At 39.6% G+C, this 23,602-nt stretch overlaps 1 protein-coding gene across 1 annotated transcript in view; it reads right to left on the bottom strand.

The window, feature by feature from the left end:
* Positions 1-23,602, bottom strand: part of CDK5RAP2 (CDK5 regulatory subunit associated protein 2) — a 77,554-nt gene that overhangs the window by 38,725 nt on the left and 15,227 nt on the right. The window contains exons 10-16 of the mRNA XM_010015714.1: positions 22,432-22,650; positions 16,905-17,075; positions 15,951-16,124; positions 9,267-9,364; positions 5,926-6,056; positions 4,239-4,354; positions 2,500-2,628 (exon numbers count right to left, since the gene is read on the bottom strand). Of these exons, the coding sequence (XP_010014016.1) occupies positions 2,500-2,628; positions 4,239-4,354; positions 5,926-6,056; positions 9,267-9,364; positions 15,951-16,124; positions 16,905-17,075; positions 22,432-22,650 (1,038 nt within the window). The remainder of the gene's footprint in view (positions 1-2,499; positions 2,629-4,238; positions 4,355-5,925; positions 6,057-9,266; positions 9,365-15,950; positions 16,125-16,904; positions 17,076-22,431; positions 22,651-23,602) is intronic.

Raw genomic sequence — 23,602 nt, 5'->3', positions numbered from 1 at the left:
CTCTAATGGCTGTAAGTATGAATTTTAAAAGGCAGAAACCGGCTGGTGCAGCATATTGATATGTTTGCCTTTTGCTATTAAAAATCTATATTGAAAACTAACTTCCACCTCGTGATTGAATTATTTTGGTCTCTGCACTCAGACTTGGTTTTCTAGGACAACATGAAGTAAAGACCATCTGAAAAGTGGAGGAAGACACAGGACTGTGGTATATAGCAAGGGCATGTGTATAAAAAGATCTTTTTGTTGCAATCATGGGATGCCAAAGGTGCAGTAATTTTAGTTATTATAAAAAGAAATGTTAAGGTTTAATCTTCCCCGGGTAGATTCAGAACAAACCTGCATTTGTGTATGAAAAACAACCTTATTTTCACACATACCTTTATCCACCCAATGCAACTACTTTTTATGACTCAACATTTATTAGTATGGGCTTTTCCCAGGCCAGTATTTGGTTTAATAAGTGATGATCCTTAGAATGAAACTATTACACAGGACCAAGGGGTTATAACACACTGTTACAACAAACGACTGCAGTTTGAGCCTGGTCCTGTGGCTGAGAAGCTGGAAAGAAACTTTTTGTGCTCTAAGGAATACAACCTAATATTCAACATAATATTAAAAGAAAATAAGTGTCTTAAGGCCAGGAAAAGAAAAAAGCCTACTCAGAATAAGCTGCTGTTTAAAGTATTTCCTTGGAGACTAAAAACCTTGAGAATGTTTTTCCTAAATGAACCACTGATATGCTTGGTTTGCAAAGATCCCTGGAGCCCTGGAGGCTGAAAACACTGAGGCTGCTGCTCTCCGAGAAAGCAGATGTTCAGAGGACAGTACAAAAACAACCTTTTTCTCTCCTCCTTCTCGCTCCGCACATGAACATTAAGCCAAGACATAGAGTACTAGGGGCTGTCAGACCTTAAGGAGATGCCCTGCAGAGGCACCAACATGCAGATTCATCTGATTTGTGCTCTGAAGCCAGAGAAAAAGCCATAGGAAAAGAAAGATGGGTACATTTTAAGAACCAGAGAAGGATACATCTTCCTGTGTCTGTCCAAATCCCTCTTATAGCACATATGCTAGTGTCAGCTCAGCACTACCTGCCAACAAATTCTAGCCCAAAATACACATGAAAAACAGAACTTCGGGGTTTTTTTGACAATGGTTATTAAGATGTAAAACACACTGCTGTCACAAGGCATAGCCCGAAATCCAGGTTGCCATTTATTGTCAAGACTGATAAAATGATACCTTTTAAACTAAAAAGCTTAATTACAGCTCCTTTCACTATTGAGCTCCATAGCGATATTCATTCTGGCATGGTTAAAATGGTTTAAATACCCTATTTTACTTTCCTATTTCATTTACCAGGATTTTGAGGTTTATGTATATTTTAGAAGGTTTACTCTGTCATTCTGCATCTAATTTTATGTAGACAGCTTCTTAAGGAAGTAGCCCTGCATGTCCATTTCATGCTGAGACAAACACAGGAGCACACAGGATCTTGGCAGGATAATCTTTATCACGCAGGACATGAGTATCTTTGGTGTTAACCATGGCATCGGTGGGGGTGCAGCACCCTCTGCAGGGTAAGGGGGCAAACTGCTACGAATACTAATCTATAGGAAGTGCAGATTGCCCACAAGCTTTTCATGCAAAGCTATTACAGGAAGATGTAATTCATTATTTTGATGAAAGCCATGGCATCCCTAAAGGTCAATCTATAATTTAAAACATATTTCAATTACAGGTAGCACAAGCATGCCTTAAAACTGAACAAGCAAGAGTGTTTCGTGACTAGAAGGTTCACTAGAATCTACCAGAGCCCCCTTCATCACTCACACCCAGTAATCCAGCACCCAAAATGCTTCTCAGTGGAAGTATTTTGCCAAGACCTCTTCTTCCCCACAGCTAAAACCCATCTTAGCTTTGGGCAAACGAATGAAACACCCAGCAATGATTATTTCCTTGCACCTCCCAGCAATCTACCACATGCTGGCCACTTCTTCACATACTGCTATAGTCTATATGAAGGAACAGCCAAGCAACTGAGTGACCTCTTCTCTCATTTTTGGCTACAGTGAACCCTCGTCGTTTTGTAGATGCAGAGGAGATATGAACTCAGCTCTTACAGAATTAGACAAAGCATGAGAACAAGCAGACTTTCAATAATAACTAAAAAGTTACGTAAGATAGTGCTTTCTTTGTCAAATTAACTATGTCCTCCCCTTTCTATTGACAAGTAGATCACAGCCCCAATTGGTATTTCAACGTGTACGTTGTTTTCTTAAAACCAACTTGACACATCACTGAACACTTGCACTGAGCTCATTCTCTGTTGTGCTAACATCTTAAAGTCATTTACATCATTAATTTTAGAAGCTATTATAAGGCATTAGCAAGGCCTGAGGGGTTTGCACTCATTCTGCACTGATGTAAATGATTCCACAAAGTGTATCAGATGCAAGAGTCAGATTCACTACTTTAACAGAGAAAACCTACCTCACTGTGGTTTAGTATTTTTAGTGCTTCTGTCCCTTTAGAGTCTGTTGTACAAAGTCCAAGCTGCTTTTTCTTAAGTTCTTGATTAATTGACTGCAGATCCTTAACCATCAAGAGAAGGTCAGCAACCTAAATAACCAAAGGAAGAACAAACAGAACTGGTAACGTCCATACTAGTATGAAAACAAATGCTGATCTATAAATCTCCAGCTAAATCTAAACTAATCCAAAGCCTGAGTTTCTATACCTGCTCATGAGGCAATCTCCCTAAGTATGAAAACATGGTTATAGATTTGTGAGTTCAAGAAATCTTAACTTTTAAAACTATAGTTTCCAACCATGTTATTAAGTTGAGGTACAAAGTTTCACAACTCAGCAGCAAGAAGAAACCTGAGGGCACCTCACACCAACAAGCTGATTTGAGAAGAAGCATTTTAGTGCAAGGGAAACCAGCATTACAGGGAAATAGCAGCATTCAGAAACAGCCTTGTTCTTCTATCTCAAACACCCTTTATAAACCAGTATACTTCTGAGTAGTTTCACAGGACAACAATGTTCAAAGCTCTTGAACAGACATGAGTGACACAGAGTCATATAGACTCATATCAAGAATTACAGAATGGTTTGGGTTGGAAAGGACCTTAAGATCATCCAGTTCCAACCCCCTTCCATGGGCAGGGACACCTTCCACTAGACTAGGTTGCTCCAAGCCCCGTCCAGCCTGGCCTTGAACACTGCCAGGGAAGAAGACGTTTGCAGAAGATAGTGGAAGCTGTTTATTAGACCAATTGAAATATTTAGGAAAACAGACGAGCTTCCAAGCATAGAAACCTTATTTCAAGTAAGAAATGGTTTATAAACCATAAACTCTCGCTAATGAGTGTCCCTGAACCTATTGAGGGCAATATGTTCAGAGATAAAAGTGGTGTAACCCCAGAATGGGACTAGGACGCAATCTGGGGTTCTGTTTATTGAAACCTGTTCAGTGTAAGGCAAACTTCTTGCCTTCCGATTACCCACCCCCAGATTTTGAACACCTGCCTACAATTCAGCTGGCCATGAGAAATGTAAAACTTCACTTATGTTGACTCCTAAACAACCATATGCAAAGTAATTCTTTGTCATAAATGGGTGCATGGACCAGAGGTCCCTGCACAGGATAAGTTACAAGAACACGTTTCTGAACTGAGATACTGATCCACTGTCTGACAATGGTCTGCACATTTAATCTCTGTGAATTTCAGATCTCCTCCTGTAGAATGGAGAGAACATTAACTTACCTCAGGGTTATTTTATAACATGCCATATTTACCAAAAGACTTGCAAATCCTGGGCTGGAGCGTGCTGTAGAGAAGTATAAATTATAGACACCACCACCACTTTCATGATTAGTAAAGGTGCATGAAACACGTTGTAGGATTCTTAATGCCAAAACCTTTCCTCAGACGTACTTCATGGTCACTAAAATATGGTACTGAGTCTGAAACTTTAATCCAAGTGTCTATCATAAAACCTTTGCAGCAAGCCAGCTATCTTTCAGCTGATTCCAAAGCTCATGTGGTGGAACAAAGACTAAATAGTTCATAAAAGGTGGATCACAAACCACAGAGATGAAAACTTCAAATCCTGTCAGGACTACCCAACTGTACCTAAATAAACCTTTTTGAGAGAGACACACAGACTATAAATGAAGCAGAATTAAGCCATTAGAAACAGTAAATAATAAAAGAGATCAATACCTTTTCCTTAAGTTCTTCAAGAGACAGATGGTCTATCTGTGGGCTTAAATGATCTCGCTCTCTTAAACAGATACTCATATAAGATGTTTGATCTCCACAGAAAGAAAGTGTTTCATCTGTCAAAATAACCAAGGATAGGAATTGTTTCAGAAACTCTATTTGCAGAGAAACACAGCATAAAATGCAAAGACAGGACTTTTCAAGTAAGAACCAACTAGTAAAGTCTGTGGGAGGCCAGTTAAAATGTTTCAACCCCCAAAATAAGCTTTCTGTTTCATCGAACAGATTTTGCCCTCATATTTCTTTGTGCCGCTGACATGCAGACAGGCTCTATTATGTGGGGCTGTATTTTCTGTGGTTATCAGGATGAGTTCTGAATTATAATTTGCATATTTAGCATTACAATTAGGAATAATTTTCAGGGAGGATCAGGAAAGCATGAATACTTATTCTGGTTTAACTAGTTTTTTATAAACACAAACACAAGGTCCCAAGGCGAAAAGCCAGGTTAGATAAAGCTACTGCACTGAGTTTGCTTTGGGGTCAAAAGATTGCATTAATTGAATTGAACACAGTTACCTGTTCATTTCCTCTCTAAGTGCAGGAATGATTTGTTATGTTTCAATAAACACCTGTTCATTTACACTATAGATGACAGCTAATTCTATAAATATATCTCATTAGATAGGGAGAAAGCGTATTTAAATTAGGACAAAGAGGAGACATCCAAATCCTCCTCCCAGCTCTGACACTGATGCTGGGGCTGCTGCAAAGACCCAAAGCTTCACCAATGACTCCTAATTTTCAGAGCCTTCATTCCTACCAGCCTCACCCTCGGCACAACTGCTCTTGAGATGCCAGGAGTATCCCCAAGACCCTTTGGCCTACCCTAGTTCATCATCTCGGTGCTGCTGAAGTTGGAAACTGCAACAGCAGAAGCTTACCTTTTGTCACTTATCATAGCTGTCAAGGGAGTGATGCTAAAATTGAAAATCTAAGTTGAAAGGGGTAATTGAACAGGCTCTACTGTTATTTATATATCCCCTCATGCATAAAACAGATACCTCTGTACATATGCAGTAAACTATATTTAACAATGTCCGCTTCAATTATTCTTTTCTGTATCTAAGTATATACTAAAAATACATCCAAAGAAGCACAATAAAAAAGCCAGAAAATAATATATATTTAAAAGGTCTACTGTTTATGAGATACAAAGTAAAACCTCTAGCTCTTTCTTCTTTCTCTGGAAGTACTTCTGGTAGGAGGAGTTTAGCCATTTCCTGAGACAAGTATTGTGAAATAATTACATTCCATGGCCAGAAAGTGATCCCATGGCCACAGATTCACTTAAAAGCAGGAATCTGACTTCTGCAGAAAACAGTAAATTCTATGGGTGCAAAATTGTAGGCAGCTTGAAACGATCACTGCAGTAGAATTGCCATGGAATTACTAACATTTGCTGCACAGAAAGAGCAAAGCTGTCCCTCTGTATATACCCTGATTGCTCAGGCATTCTGTTACAAATCCCCCATATCATTTTCAGTACAGAAAGCTACACAAAAGTCTTTTCTCACCTCTTTCTACTCTCAAACATTTCTTCTCCATCACAGCAAACTGTAATAAAACCAGTTTTCTTTTGTGCAAACCAATCAAGGAAAGGGCTGGGCTGCACATGTATACAGACCTTGTCGGGTTTTAATGTCCTTAATCTGATCTTCTAAGATCTTCTGGAGATTCCGATTATCTAAAACAGCTTCTTCTAGTTGTTTTCTCAACATGAAAACGTTGTTCAGTTCCACTTGCAAGCTATTTATACTAAAGAAAGGGAGAAAAAAACCCATCTTCCACATTCAATTCAAAGCATTTTGTTGTGCACCTCCGCATGTCTTACACATCCGGGCTTCCACACAGAGCCTGTTTCACATTAAGCCATCTCTGGTTTTCATCACCCAGTTACAGCATTTTGATACACAGGCACAAACAAACCCCCTACATTGAAAGATGAGATTAAACATTTACATATATGGCCTTTTCTTGCTGTTTTGAGCTGTGCTGCTTCTATGTCAGCTTCAACAGATATATATTCCAGCAGCCAACTGCTGGGTAATTCTCTTTAAGGAAAAACCACAATTACTAACTTCTGAAAAGCATGCCAAAAATATCATTATCATATATATCATAAAGAACAATATCATAATACTGATGGCTCTGGGCATTCTATGATATGGTGACCACGGAAACTTTGTTCCCTTGCTACAGAACTATATTATACAATTGAATGCTCCACTTAAGGAAAAACTTAAAAGATTCTGGTTTATTGAAAAGATGACCCAGACACAACTGTTTTACTCCTTCATTTATCCAACAGGCTGTAAAAAAAGGCTTTTTAAGGTCTAAATTGTCTCAATTATCTCTATGGGGTGTAAATGCCAAAACTTACAAATTATAATTTGCTAAGGTGAAATAATTCTTTAAGCAGCTTCATCCCAAGGTGGCCACTGAGGCTCTTACTTCAGCATCAGCCACTGTCCCCCAGCTTCAGTGTCAGCACCTCTAGCTGCCCCTTGCTGTATCTTCCCCAAACCCTTCAGCAACATCAATTCAGTTCTCATCAGTCCCTAAAAAGACTTAAATACACTAATAACTGAAACTGTAATATATAAATAAAGTGGATTTAGTAACAAATTCAGTGGTAGTGAACTCATTGTATTATTTACTTTCACATTTACCTCACTCGGAACCTCAGTGAAGATAAATTAAGCTGCTGTCAAATTTCCAATCCACAGCAGTAAATGCCAGAGACTTCAGGAATCTTTACAACAAATTTAAATGCCTCTTACAGGAGAGTCCACAGGAACATCCAGCACATCATACTTGTGTGAGAACAACAGCATATTATAGAAACACATTAATTTAAAGGCAGCATGTATGAAAAGCCTCAGTCTGTCTCCTGACATGACTGTTGTCAGTGTCGCCAGCACAAGAAACTACTGCTTTAACCAATCCTCCCTCTTTCAAGAGCATCTTTGAAGAGAGAGCTCTCTTAAATGCTCAGCAAAAAATTAAGAATCAGAACAACCGCACACATTACGAGAAGCTAAGTAAGCACATTTCCTCCTCTTCATGAGCTAAAGGTTTTATAAGAAAAAGCATTTATTTCCCGCTTGAAGAGACACGAAATGTCTTGGTCCTGACATCCAGTAGCTTAGCTTGAAAAATAACCATGCAGGTTGCTTAAAATAAATAACGCCTAAAAGAAGATATGTCAGCAAGAAAACAGATGTTTGCCTAAAATCCGTAGCACTGCTGATGGCAATTACATAAATGAGGAAGTGGAATTTATCTGCAGGGCTTCTGAACTGCCCAGAACTTCGGGGGGGTCAGGTCTTCCTTGATGAGATGTATAGCACGTGTCAGCCCACAAAACTATGAGGAGAAGACATAAGACAACCTGCCTCCACCTTCCAGCTCTGCTGCTGAATCCTCTGCAAATCGCTGCTCTGTGCATCCTATAACTCAACAGCAAGAAAACAAAACTAATGATCCTGCTCCTAATTTTACAGAAGTTAATTGCAAAACTCCTATTACCTTAATGGTTATAACTACAGTTCTCATTTTCTTCATTTGAAAGGTATTCTAAGAAAAACTAGTATCAGAGCTATATTATTTTGTTGTCATCACTCTACAGTGTTGACAGTGTTGACACAGAACACGTTTCAAAGTCAGGTTCCGCCTTCCCTTATGAAATGTTAAAAACAATCGATTTTTTCCTTCATTTGGTGACTGTTCAACAGAAAAGTCACAAAATACATTGCTCTTTTCCCAGAGAGAAGACATAATGTCCATAATCACAGAATGGTTTAGGTTGGAAGGGACCTCAGGATCATCCAGTTCCAACCCCCTGTCATAGGCAGGGACGCCTCACACTAGACCATGTCACCCAAGGCTTTGTCCAACCTGGCCTTGAACACTGACAGGGACGGAGCATTCACCACTTCTCTGGGCACCCTGTGCCAGCACCTCAGCACCCTCACAGGAAAGAACTTCTTGCTTAGATCTAACTTGAACTTCCACTGTTTAAGTTTGAACCCATAATCTGACTTCTATCGCTGTTCTAAGGGAAAAGACTCTAGTACTTGGAACAGCTTCTGAGCTGTGGCCAAACACAAGATGGCATTACTATTAAGATGCTTAATTCAAACACCAGATCTCATCCACTCCAGTGCTATTCACTTGATGGTTTCCAAACTATAGTGGGCTAGAAACCAACTGCAAAATATAAACACAATCCCCACACAGCTGCCAGGTAAAAGCCAGGAGCACCTCTCCCAAATACTGTCAATACCAAGTTATTTACAACCATAAACATAATTTTCTTATATAAAACATTTATTTTACCTAAAGGCTAAGAATTGTCTTTATTTTATCCTAACGTGTCCTCCTCAGCTGCCAGGCAATAATAGGATACAAAGTAGGCCACAGACTCCTTCCTAAAATGTTGTGTTCTTTGATTTTCAAAGGTTAAAAAACACTGGCTCCTGCCACACTCCTGAATGCCTTACATTGAAAGCACACTATGCAAACTTCAGTTATTCTGTTTTGTTTAACCTTCTGGTTAAATAAAGCTTACTGGCTTATATTCTTATCCAAATTCTCAGTGTGTCACATTTAAGATAAGCATTGTCTGTATTTTAGCAGTAAAACATGAGAAATCATCCAGCACCCACAAGTTACTGCGACTTGATTTCTTTCCCCTATATTCCAACACAGGTGACTCCTGAAAATCTAAGCTGTTTGCTTTGGTAACTAAATGGCAACATGGCTTGTCTGAGATTTCAATCCAAACACAAATATTTTCAGGAACATTTAAGTAATTTACATAGTAGAGCCTCACTTACACAAATATTTCTCTTCTAAGGAGAGTACTTGCAGCTCCTTTATGCCTTTTTAACAACTAACAGGTACAAACTTCTGCCTTTTGCCCTTTGAGTTTAGATTATCCACCAAAATAGAAAGAGTACTCACCTATCCGACTCTTTGAAGGTCTTCACTAGTGTAGAATAGATATTTTGTTCTTTTTTTAAAGCAAGGATCAGCTTTTCATATTCAGCTTCTTTATTTTCCTAAATTAGAACAAGAACATAAGTTTGCAGTGTCGTTTTTAAGTCTCCATGTCTACAACTGTGTGTGCACCTGTGTCCTGAAGAAAATGTGAAATAAGTACAATTCAAAATTGCTGAACAGGACTGTTCACCTCTAAAGCCTAATCTGAACCCAGAAACTGTGCATGATACTTAAAGCCAGCTATTATTAAAGGAGGCAAATACTGTCTCACTATTTACTTACCATGAACCACATATCCAAACAGTTCAGCATTTTTGTCAGTCATAGAGTCACAGCCTGGTTTGTGTTGGAAAGGACCATAAAGCTCATCCAGTTCCAACCCCCTGTCATGGGCAGGGACACCTTCTGCTAGAGCAGGTTGCTCCAAGCCCCTGTGTCCAACCTGGCCTTGAACACTGCCAGAGATGGGGCAGCCACAGCTTCTCTGGGCACCCTGTGCCAGCGCCTCAGCACCCTCCCAGGGAAGAACTTCTGCCCAAGAGCTCATCTCAATCTCCCCTCTGCCAGGTTAAAGCCATTCCCCTTGTCCTGTCCCTACATCCCTTGTCCAAAGCCCCTCTTCCACGTTTCTTGTAGCCACTTTGGGCACTGGAGCTGCTCTAAGGTCTCCCCAGAGCCTTCTCTTCTCCAGGCTGAACCAGCCCAGCTCTTTCTGCAGTCTAAAAAGAAACCCCCAACCTGAGCATCCTCACTTCCAGTTTACAACTCAACAACCCTGGAACAACCTGGCAGGAGGAGAAGGGAGGGAAGGGAAAGCAGACAAACCGAAGCTCCAAGCACACATTTCAGAACATTGTCCTAACAGTCCTCTCTGTGTTCTGGATAAAACTGGCCTTCTTTGAGGGAAGTGTTCCTGCAAATGCTGTTCCATTTCTGAACAAAAAGGACTGTATTGAGCTGACAAATAAAGGATGAACGTGTCAGATCCACTCGTTGAGTCAGCTTTCTGCACGCTCAGCTGGGTCACTGCAAGCTGCTGCTTTACTTGTGCAAAGAAGAGAAAATTGTTTACCTGCAGTCTTGCTCATAGACAGTATATTATTATTATGTGAATAAATCCAGACACTCGTGCTACATTCTCAGTAAGGAACCACTCATTTCCCCAAGATCTTTTCACTCCAAAACAACGACACAATCCCTTTTTCAGCAGGCGACAAAAAACGCAGCTATTTAAAGGAGTTTTTCCTTGTGCTTGTTACATAAAATACTTAAGATAACTATCTCAGAAGAGAAAATACTAGGATAGCTATAGCAAATTTCGATGCATTAATGTCAGACACCTATATTCTGCCTGTGTTTGAAAAGAAGAGTGGGTCTTGTTGCTTCTCTCACTTTTCTCTTTTGACTGAAAGCTGAAAGGAAGAACAAAAAGGCGCCACAGCTCAGGTAGAATCCCAGCTAAGGGAGCTCTCAAGAGATACTAAATCATTAGTGAACAGATCATTAACAAGGAAGAAATCTACACCCAGGAGTTTGAAGCAGCTGTTATTGCTCCAATTGCAATTCCTAAGGAGGGGATTGCAACCAAAATCCAGCTCCAATAAAACCTCGTTAAATCACACTAATGATGCAAAGACTCTGTTAATTTGGGAAAAATCAGTATTCTGCAAAGTAAACAGCACAAAAGCAAGGACAACTGTTGTTTACTTTTCATTATTTACACTCAGATTTCACAGTATGCTGGCAAATATGTTAAATAATATTCTGCAAGTGTAATCAGGTTTGGATCAAATTATTCCTACGTGTCAGATCCAAGTACCATCCACCACCTAATGCTACAGACTCTGACCTTGCCTTTGGTACACATGCATCCTGTTCTGCCACCATTAGTCCTAATGGTAGCTGGAATTCTAATAAATGTTTCCAGTGAAATTCATACATTAAATACTCTTCTATATGTGAAGTGCAAAGGCTGCGTGGAGACCTCAGAGCAGCCTTCAAACATCTGAAGGGGTCTACAAAGATGCTGGAGAGGGACTCTTTATCTGGGACTGTAGTGATAGGACAAGGGGTGATGGGCTTAAACTTAAAGAGGAAGTTCAGGTTAGATCTAAGGAAGAAGTTCCTTACTGTGAAGGTGCTGAGGCGCTGGCACAGGGTGCCCAGAGAAATGGTAACTGCTCCATCCCTGGCAGTGTTCAAGGCCAGGTTGGACAGAGCCTTGGGTGACATGGTCTAGTGTGAGGCGTCCCTGCCCATGGCAGGGGGTTGGAACTGGATGATCCTACGGTCCTTTCCAACCCAAACCACTCTACGATTCCATGATTCATACCAAGTTTATTATCTAGACATGAAGAGGTGGAGCACAGAGCAAGGCCTTCTTGCCATCTGAGTGCTGAGGAGTACAGAAGCAGACTGATGGAGGCAAGTGATCCAGATCCATTTTGATGCATCAATCAAAAAACCACACCAAAACCCCATGTTAAAAAGTACATCTTACAGCCTGAATGAAGGAGTCTTATCAAGATGTTGGAATCTGAGCCTTTCAAGCACAGTCATTGAAGATGAAACTCACAGATTGCTCTTTAACTAGCAAAAAGTTTGATCACAACGACACCGATCAATGACGTAGAAAGCAAGAGGAAGAAATAAATCTTTTGACTTAATTTAGTCGGTTAACAGCCTGTTAAAAGTTCCAGTGAACTCTTCCATATGTCTCATACAAGCTCTGCAATTATTACTGAAGACACGACAGAACTATATCCTAATTAAAAGCTCTTTCTGAAGCACTGGCAAAATAATGTCACTGTGAAGAGTTTACGGTACACAAATGAGATAACGGTTGTCACCAGTTGTTCCGGGTCTGACACTGTTGTATTATCAAAGCAGTGTCATACACAGAACCATGCTCCAGCTTCCTGTGTTGTTTTTGGAATTCACAGGTTAATTTAGTTCTACATTTGCACCGAAATCTCAGCAAGTGCATGAAATCCTCCCAATTCTTTTTTTCTCCTGCATAACAAGAGACATTAAACAGGAGGTGTTTAATTCCAAATGTCAAAGACTACACCCAAATTATTAAACTTTATATCCAACTAGGCAGATGTTAAGAAAATCAAGTGTTCTTGATTTTTCAGACTCTTTCATGACTAACAAGGATAAGAAGATACAGTCTGAACATGGTTTTTTTTTTTTTTCCCCTGTACATTATTACTGTCATTTCTAAATAAAGCGTAGGAGTGAATTACTCCAATCAACTCCCCAATGGTACACAAAACATAAGGCAGCTCTGTAACTTAAATAGACCGTAATGCTGTGGGAGTTAATGAAACATTAAACCTCTTGACACATGGTGTGAGGGAAAATGTGTTAAAGGAGATAGCTGCAAGACATCCAGGACCATATTGCGGTGAAAGATTTATATTCCCATGAAAGGAGGCAATCTAATACATTAAAGTCTATATTTAAGTCTGAAATACTAATGCTAAGCAGCAGAGGTGTAAAACATACCTTACTTTCATTAAAGGTCTCTCAAATCGTAAGCAATGAAAGTGAAAGGTTTATACCTCCACAATAAATAAGTGATGGGCAAAGTCACAAGAAGATCCAGTTGCCTCACTGGATATTCTCCTGCTCACAACAACCATCAGGATCATTCCAAAATCCCTGAAGGTTAGAGGATGATGACTGAGAGAAGGCCACCACCTACACCTCATCACTGACACATCCATCCGTCCATCAGTACTAGAATGTGGTCATTTCTTCTAGTACTGCAGTAAATTTTCTGTATGGGCTACCATAAATGACACATTTGCTAATAAGATTAGAACTGTTACAGGCCACTGAATCATATATCTAAAGAGGACAAATACTATAGCAAAAGACTTCATTGGTGACTTTTAGATGTCATCTTGACCACAGAAAATGTCATAAAGCTGTGAGGAACTGGCTCTGAGGAACTTACAGCTCTTCTTGGGGATAGGTAAGAGATGACTAGTGGGCCATCAACAGATCTCCAAATTCCACTTCATCAGGCTATCTCCTTTAAGATGATTTTTCTGCTAATATGGAAATGGTGAGACAGATCAACCACATCCATTCCCATCACCAGGCCACGCTCAGTGTCACTGGTAAGAAGCAACATGTCTAAAGTGTGTGATGATATGGATATTGACAACAAAGATTTCAGCTCTAAGCTAATTGTATCACATCAGAGACTGAACTATCACCCTGTTTCTGCGTTCACATCAGTTTCAAGAGACTGAAAGCAAAAACTACAATGCACTGATCACTGTTTAACAGCCAGGGCATTTGTATGAAAGGAAAAGTCAACCACAACGTGCACACTGCATCCATTTCAACAGCTAAGATGTGCCTGCAGCTCTGCATCAAAGCACCAATCCCAATCCTCACGACACCCCCAACTGCAAGGCTCTACCTCCATCAATAACTTTCATGCATTGACAGAATTCCTCCAGCTGCAGCAAACAGCAGCACAACTGTATGCACACAGTATTCCTCAGTTCCCTGACTGCACAGTGTTAACTCCCTAAATACAGGGGTAATTCTAATCAAAGGCAAATAATGCGTTGATCATAGAGGAATTCACAAGTGACTTGCGCCTGCAGAGACATTGGGTTTGCCTTGCAGTGTACCAGTAACTGCATTTCCTGCTCCAGCTCAAGTGGTGTATAAGCTCCCCCTCCCAGACATCATGCAGAGGCTACATAACAGCAAACCCAAAAATCTTTTTTACACTTAGAGAAATCAATTTAGAATTAAATCTCCTATCACTCTGTGCAAGATTATACCTGCAACACAACAGAATCCAGAAGCACAGCTCAAGGACTGAGCAAGAGCCTCTCTTCTCAATTTCCCTGCTTTTCTCTGTAATAAAATGAACCACAAAGGTCTAAAAAGCTGCATTAGAAATAGATTTACCTAACAAATGCTCCAACATAAACAGCTGTGTAAGGAATATTGGTTGTGAGAGAAGAGCATTAAGCACCAAACCAACTAGTTTCCAAAATCATATGGAGTCTATTTGCACTTCTGCATTTCTGAGCTATGAAACAGATTTCATTCCAAGACTTCACAGATGTCAGAGTCAGCAGTTGCATGACTATCCTAATTATCGGTGCCCTCGCACACTCTCTTTTCAGACCGTGACAGTGGCTCAAGAATCCAAACTCCCAAATTAGAAACTGCCATTTATCTTCCCTGGCCTGGCCAAGGCACCCAGCAGAGCTTTGGATGTTGATTGCTTTAAAATCTATTATTAAATTCAAATAAAGTAAAAAGATCTGATGAAAAGCGAGAAAGTTCTGCATCTCTCAATTCAGTTTCTTCAACTTTCAAGATCAGTGAGGCCAGAGCAGCTTGGTTTCTGTTCTCTCTGGTGGGGAGCATCCTGCTGGGCGTTTGTTGAGAGTTGGTGCAGCACTGGAAAGTCATCAAAGAGGCCAAAGCAAGCCAATGAGAGCAGAGCTCCGGGTAATCTGTGTCCAAAACCTCCTGATTAATATGCCAAAGCAGGTTCTTAGGGAGGTATCTTACACAGAGCTTGAGCTGCAAGGACAATGGGTTGTGATTAGGTATTGTTCACAGCCAGGAAGTGAACCAGCAACAGAGAATAGATGGTGATTAGAAGGTGGGTGCTGGGTCATTATCATGCAGGGCTTCGCTTGCCCCTGTTCTCTCCCCTGGTTACACACCTGTATTGGAAGTGGGGTGTACAGAGGAAAGTTAGTGTTTGATTTTCATTGATTCTGCATGATTTTCCATCCTCCTTTGTGACAGAAGTTACATGCATGCACTGCAGTTTGTTTTACAGAGTTAGAATTTCTGCTCAGCCTTTCACAGACTTTATTTTCTCTGCATGTATATTCATATACACTTCGCTATACTCTGCTTTGGTACCCTGGCAACAGTGCTGCAGCTCCTTTACTCTGAGCTTGTCACATAACCCCATGACTCAATGTGTGCTTGCACCTACCTTGTTTAATAATAGTGCCTATAACATATTAAGTGGCTCATCACTAGAGTGTTCAGAATGTGACACAAAACAGCACTTATGTTTCCTTTACTATTGGCTCACTTTATTTTAGACTTCCTTAAGCAATCTCATTCATGACTGATATATTACTTAAAGAAATGAAATACATAGTATGTACTAGTCTAATCCTTTATACTTTGCCTGATGCTTTTGGAGACCTTAATATACTAGGCTGCAAACACCACTAAGAAAAGACAAGAAATGTACCTCCAAAAGCAGCTTTCAATAATCTGTTCACAATAATGCACTGATGGAGTCAGCAAGTGATTAAAAAACTTAACAGTACCTGACTCTTTTTAGTGAGTTTGGTGATGCCACGTAAGCTCAAGTACAGTACTATGTACTTTCATGATGGTAGATCAATATCATCACAATCAGACAAATCATATGATGCAATTATTAATAAGGCTATTGTCATCTTTTTAACAATACAGAATGTTTGGATATGGTAGATACGAAGGAAAACAGCTCCTTACTACCTGGGTGAATTACAACGTGTGTGAGCCCACACTTTTGAAACCAAAGTCCAAATTCTCTTCACTTTGAAGTCAAGGTGTTTATCTGCAAATGATCAGTTATGAAGAACTCACCTCCAACTCTCTGACTATCTTGATGATTGACTGTTGAGACTGTGCAGCACATTTTTCCTTTACTAAGCCCTCATTTTTCAGTTCAAGTTCTTCATTGGCTCTCAGAAGGTTCTTGTACTTATTCAGGAGCTCCTGCAATTCCACATCCTTTTCTTTTACTGTTCCATCAAGTTTCTAACAAAACAATGAGACAGTTTCACAGAATTTACTCTCATTTTAGATTGCAAAATAACAAACAAAATTGGATTAGATTGCAAAAAACCAAACAAAATTCAGGAGACTATCTCAGGACGATCCAGGACGGGTTCTTTACCACACAAAGGAAGAGCTCAATTTAACATGACAGAAGCAACAAAACATCCATCTTTCCCCAGTTATCTGATCTTTCAAGCATTAAAAGCCAAGACATGCACCTTGGTCTCCAGAGCAAGTTGAGAGCAACCTCAACTATTATCCTTTGCATTGCTGGTTGAATACCACTAGAACTTTCCACAGTTACACCTCCAGCTATAGAAAACCCTGAGCAGGGGTCCATTAACATTCAGGCAGCTCCCTCCTATACTTCGTTTTGAATGGGCTCCAGAAAAAGAAGATTAAATATTTCAGTATCTTTAACTATTCCTCAACTGCCAGTTTCTGCACAATAAACTGACAATCAAAGGCATTTCAGAGCTTTTAAAGTATCTTACCACAACAGTGAAAACTCTACTAAGTATTAGTAAAGCTTTCTTCCTCCCTCTGTCCACACGCTTCATAAAACCTTAACAAGAAATCTCGTTGAATGCCACACACTATAATTACATCTCTATTCTGCAAATACAGTGTTATAGAAAGTGAAGGGTTATTATCCAAATCAATAGTAATTCCAAATACGAGTGTGATTTTGTATTAATTCCTCATACAAAAATCAAATTATAACTTTCTACTTTTCATTTCAGCTTCAAGTCTACCTACCTGAAGCAGCAGATCCTTTTGACTGACGTTGTCTGTTAGCTGCTTGATAACTAGGTCTTGGCTCTGCAGCTTCTGATTACTTTCACTCAAAAGAATATTGTAATGATGTTCGAGCGCTTGTTCTTTCTCAGTCATTTCACCATGTAATTTCTCCAGCTGATTTCTAAGATCCTACAAAACAAGTGAAACTGAATATTCAGCAAATCAACTCCTAAAAGTTTCAGACTAGAAACCCATATTATTAGTTGAACTTTCCATTGCTTTAAACTCCTATCACTTGAGAGTCTGGAGAGTGTATTTAATCCAGGCTCTTTCTCTTGGCATCAACACACAATGAAAGAAAACTTTTAGATGAGGTGTCGGTACTGTCTTCTAGGTTGTTATTGTTTAAATGCTTTCGGTACAGAATGACTGGACTCGAGGGCTGTTGGGAATATCATATGCACGTACACGTTGTCACTGTCAGAATGAACTCCTGAGTCAATTTACTGCCTTACTAGAAATAGGAGAAAATTGGTTATGGGTGATTCAGTTTGTCATTTGCTCTTTTTCTCATCACACCATGAAAATTCTTGCACTAACACTGTATTACCAGTTCCTTTTGCATCAAACAAAAGGTCACCAATGTTAAAACATTTTCTTTTGGCAAGAGGACAAACTTCAAATGACCACTCAAGTCAGTCTTGTGATTAGAAGCTGTGAACAGAACTGCAGCTTGATTCTGGCTCTGTTAATTACTTCCTGCAGCTCCAAGATTAACCACGTCATCTCCACAGCTTAGCTCCCCATCAGCCCATTTTGCCTCTAAAAGACAGAAACAAGCTCTTTCAATAGCCTTAAGCAGTAGCAAGTCCAAAGGACTCCGAGATCTGTTTGGATCAACAAGGACTACTGCAATGCAGAAAGCAGTATCTCCTAGTTTACAGGTTACACACTTGAAGCACACCACAGCTATAGCTTTCTCCTCTGCATTCCTGCAGATCCTGTCCCACTTCACTTGAAAATCCACCATCTGTAGCTATCTGTGGGCTTTCAAAGCCTGACAAAGCCTTGGGTTCCAAGCAAGAACATCAAACAATTCCTATTCCTTACACTTTGCTGTGAGCTGGCTTCTCTCTCATTCCAACCCTGTCAGCTGAAGGAGGCATAGCCAGCATATACACTAGCTCACTGTATAAACTCTTACTCCACAAGAAGATCCAGAGCATTTACTGTATGCATGCAAAAAGAGAAGTGGGAACTTGTAACAAAGGAGCTGTTGTTGAAAATTAAACAATTACAGCTTACAGGAAACTTTATACTATCTAAACTTCTCTTCAGACCCAAAGAACCAGGTAACACAGCCTACACCTTAAAATAAATGTTTTTCATTTATTCCCAAAAAGATTCCCAAGCCCTTTTGTGAAGTACCATAAGCCCTTTAAATAGCTTGCACATATGGTAGTCACCTATAAACTTTACATTTACCTCCAGTGGGATTTCAAATTCAATAGTTGTTTCCTACCCTAAGTACAAAGAAACAGTACTAGTGACACTTTAATTGCAACCTCTTTACAAACTGTTTTATGTCCTTTTCTTGACTTAATTACCTTGCTTCATGCAGGTTCACATCAAACCCTTAACATCAATTTTTCTACTCAGTGTTTTACTTCTGTTTATTTTGCACATTAAATGCAAATTGTCATTTACAATGCTTTTGGTTTACTTGCCTCCTTTTAGCTTCATTACCAGGATTCGGCTAAAAAATTCCTAACAGCTCCCCCCAAAAAACCCTCAAATGTTATTCAAAGAATGATTAAGCTTAGACCTTCAGTTCTGAAGAGTAATGAAGTTAATTTTTTCAGGATCAAAAGAACTACTTCCTTAACTAAGGAAACTGAAGACTTGCAGAATTAGGTCCCAGTTTTGTCTATATACATAAACTCCCAAATATGTTTCTATTTCTTCCTAACTAACAACTATAAACTGGAACACGACAGAGCTCTCTGGGAAAGAGCTCTCTGGGAAATAGCTCTCTGGGAAATAGTGCAAGGTCTGTCTTCTGGCTTCAAGGGATGGAGCAATTCAAGGGGGTCACATTAAGCCTATTCACATAGAACATGTTAACTGGAAGCAACGGCTGAGCTGCAGTGTTATAGCTGTCACTGCATTGCAAAGTTCACTCCTTGGCTTTCCATTTTTACATTGTTTTTATACTGTCACATCACTGACAGGCTTTAAGTGAACACACCACATGTTAGGCAACTTCAAAGGAACACTTTTGATCTCTCCTATAACTCCAAGTGACCAATACTCTGTGACTTCTCATTATGAAAACCATAAACAGCTTTAAGAAAGACTGATGATAGACATGCATAGATAGAAAAGATGCTGCTGCAATAACAGTACTACAGCCCCATCATCTACTCTCAGTCATCTTGGTGTACGTTTGTCAGGTACAGAAACCATGCCTCTGCCTTGAAAGCAGCGAAGATAAGTTATGGCTGGGTTTATGGAAAGAGGTGGCCTGACAAGGCATACAATTGTGGAGTAAGTAAAAGAGCCTGCAAGAGATTTCCAATTTGCAGCTACTTTGCCTCTACTGTTGCTGCCCCCAGAGTTCTCTAAATCCTTCCCAAAACAAGCAAGGGTTGAGAATGAAAATTATCTTCTTTGCATGAGCTGAAATTCTGGAACACACAAAACTATCCATCACTATAGCAGTTGCTCGAACTCATTGACCACTCAAATTGTCTGGGAGAAAATCTATTGGTTTCTATACATTGAGTTGCAAGGATAATATAGTAGCTACAGCTCTTAAAGCATAAACTTTGCAATTCCCTCTGCCAACCTTTTTCCCCAAGAGACTTTTCTATGATTAATGATAGCTGAAGTAAGAAAATGAACGTGAAACACTCTAATATAGAAGACCAGAGCAGATGCCTCCCCCTCCTTGTCAGATGGAAAACAGTTTGGTGAATAATTGAGTTGTGAAGCTCCAAAACCTCCCTCTCAGGCTCAACTACAGATAGGAAAACTAAATAATAAATTCTGCCTAATGAGTTATTCTGCATTTCCCCAACCAACTGATCAAATATGAATACCTAGTAAATACACTCTAATTGTCTACACTTAGGCCTGAAGAGAGAATAGGTACTTGAAGTGTTTGTTCATGTAAATGTGAACAAACTCTTTGATCAAGAAGCACTGAATCTCAGTTATAGAGACAGTAATGTGGTGGACACAAGCAACATTAAGGATGAGATTATGTTTGTTCCTCATCAATTGTATGTAAGAATATATATGCCCAAAGTCTCTGGTTTCAAAGAGCATAAAGTGATGCTGAACTACTGCTTAACAGCAGCTTCTGCCAAGTACAGAACTGGAGGAGGTTTTGCTTTTAAAGTTGACCTAGTCAAAAGCCAGGGCATATACTGACTGTGAGACAGGGATGTTGTTCAAGGACATCTACACCCATTCCTCCAGAATACTCCTCATACTGGACCCAGTCTGTGATTTGCGTGATAAGCTCACATGTAACAGTCTTAATTTAGTTCAACCTTCTTCCATTCCAGGACAGTAACGCCCAAATCAACTCCAACCCAACTGGGTTTGCAACAGGGCAGAAGTACTTTTTCTGGATCTCAAGTTTTGGAGGTTTTTTAATAGATATATGCAAAAATGTGGGTTATCCTAATTACAGTATTGAAAAGTTACTGAAAACTTCCCTGTGAGCAAGTGAAGAGCCAAGAGAGCAGCTCATTACAGATGTCACAGGCATTTTCTGCAGTTTACACACATTCAGGCTGGTTTTTATTCTAACAAAATAGGTTTTTATTCTAACAAAACAGAAACACTGATAAATAGGTATTTTGGAGTATAAATAGAACCAAATTTTTAAGGCTGTCTCATAAAAAGTTTGCAGCAGATCACTGAAGTGCTTTTCTATTTGTCAAAGAGCAAAATATCACAGCATATTTTTTTCCTCCCACATAGCTACTACTTAATGGGCAACATTTCACAGGCAATGGTGCTGTATCCAAATGTACTAGCAACTCCTGAAATTGAAGCAGCTGTTCTGCAAGGAATAGGAAATAGGGTAGGGATATAATTTTTATAAGACTGCTCTGCTTTTCCCCAAGGAACTAGTCATTTACATGAAAACCTTGGATGTAATGGAGGCAAATAGGTTTCTGTAACACAAGTAACTTTGAATCCCCTGGCAACTCCCTGCTCAGCCTTATTTTTCCTGCCTTTGCTATACAGTTACAATCCAGCTCCCTTGAAACACAGAAAAAGTTCTGAATAGAGAAGACAGTTAAATATAAAATACTTTAAATCAATAAAACATGTTCTTTGTGGCTGTTTTACTGACAGGAGTGATCTGTTCTTTCTCTCCTTAACCTCAACACCCTGAAGAAATTTCAAAGCACACCAAAGATAGAGACTTTGTGACAGCAGCCTAACCACAGTTGACAATCAACCCAAAATGCAAGTTAAACTGGGGACAGGAGGAGGGAGAAGAACTAATTTGTTTGTAGGTAAAGAGACCCCTCTACTGGTTTTAAGCGAGATTGCAGGAACAGCAGTTTCCACCCATACCTGCTTTATTAAGGTCCTTATATAAGAATTGAACCAAAACAAGACAAGCTCATTTAATCTTTTATGTAATTTAATAAAGCAGGAGACTAATCCCTAACTGAAGAGGACCAGACTCTGCGTGCAGGCAGGACTCACTCATTAGAGAAATGCTGCCCTATTGGAAGCTGTGGTTAAAAATCCACATGAATAGATAAAGGTGAGAGGTGTTTTATGGCAACCTCTCAGCAGAAAGTGCACCCTTCTTCAAAGGAAGAAAAGAAGGATCCTGATCATTCACTTTGTTGCTGGGAGCAAAAGTGCTTATCTAAATGCCTACAGCAAGGTAAAAAAAACCCCTACACAGAATATGAAGCCAGCAAAGTTAATGAACAGATACAGCACATCATTTTCAGGTTAAATTGTGATCAACTAATCCTGTGCTTTGGGAATTGTACAAGCAGAAATTATTAAATTGGTTTTAAAGTTAAAGCCTTTGCAGTGACCCTGCTATGATAGCAAAAAGCTGAAGTTTGGCTTCAGGTTGCAACTATTGGCTACTTGCTCCTGTTCTGCATTGGAACTTTTAAGTTTAATTTAAGTAGTGTAATTTAAGGTAGAGACATATAACAAGAGAAATGCAGCAGAAATATACAACATACATTGTCGTGCATATTCAGATCCTCTCATCAGACAGAGACCAATAGTAACCATTTAGCACTTCCAAAGGCTAATGATTTTTTCTAGGACCTAAGCCTGTCAAAATGATATTTAACATATTTTTCAATGCACACTATATGCCAGGCAATCTTCTTGGCCACATTCTTTTCAATACTGACTTCAGGTAAATGCATTTCTCTTTCTAAAAATCATTCACATTAAACCCCTCAATTTGTTAGAAAAGGACATGCTCAAAGTGCTAAATTATTTTTAAACTCTATGAAATAAAGGTAAAAAGAGTGATAATAACATTAATGGTTTTGTCACTTCTGCTTTTCTGTAGTTGTGCTTCATCCAGCTCCTTCTCCATTTTCTCTCTTTCTAAATTCAAATCATTGAGCTCTTGATCAGTCCTTTTAATCCTCCTTTGTAGCTTATGATTCTCAGCGTCCTTTGTAAGGTTTTCTGAACGCAGCTCTGCTAAGAGGGTCTCTTTTTCCATCAAGAGAGCTTGGTAATCTGCAGCACCCTGGAACATAAAGCAGCATTCAAGTTCTATAAGGGTAGTTTGTAGAACCCGGAAGTCTTCACTCCTGCCGTGTCCAAACCCGCTCCCCCACACCTCTTTCCAGTGCTTCAAAACCGTGGTGCCAAAATGCAGTGGAGTGATAGTTACTCACACAACAGGGGAAAGGTTACACTGAACATCTTCTCAACTAATGTAACACAACTTTCAATGACACCCAGTGCAGGATAACAAAGCCTTAGATAACTAAGAATTAGATAAAGGTTGACCTGCAAAGGAGTCCAGAGTGCAAGTGAGATCATACTATTATTATTGGTTCCCAAAGCTCTTATTACAGAAACCATGGGTCAGTTTGAATCCAGAGTTAAGTCAAGTAGTTACCAAGTCATAAAGCATATTGTTTTATATGAAGTAACGTCTGATTTATGTTCTTCCCTATCACATATTGGTAGAACTGGCCTCGAAGTTCACAACACATGACAGAAGTTGTGGGCTGTGCAGCATGATCTACTCACAGAGAACTGCCTTCAACTCAAGTATGTAGCTAAGTAGCAGAGTTATGAGAAGGGCTTGCTCTGTCACCCACCATGCAGTATGGATTCTGTGGACAGGAGGGACTAGTTGCACACTTTTTCAGCCTAGGACTTCTCAGAAATAATCAAGCTCTCATCAAAACACAATGGTTAAAATTAGGGGAATATTTCAAAGCAGGACTTCCATGGTACGATAAAGCAAACATCAGCTACGGATTCACACCCAGGCCAAAATGACCTGAAGAAGAAACAGGATATGCTTACCTATATAGAGCACACTTAAGATTTGGTCTTAAATGAAATAAATGGCTTTTGAAGAAATGGAGGTGCTCTGTGAAAACTAAAGATTACTACTGCATTATACTCTGCAATCAAGAAACAGTGCAGTCAGTCACAAAAGCTTTAGGTGTGTATACTCTGGA

The sequence above is a fragment of the Nestor notabilis genome, unplaced genomic scaffold (genome assembly GCF_000696875.1).
Source record: "Nestor notabilis isolate BGI_N333 unplaced genomic scaffold, ASM69687v1 scaffold9850, whole genome shotgun sequence".
Taxonomy (NCBI): Eukaryota; Metazoa; Chordata; class Aves; order Psittaciformes; family Psittacidae; genus Nestor; species Nestor notabilis.
This window is presented reverse-complemented; position numbering and strand designations above follow the sequence as displayed.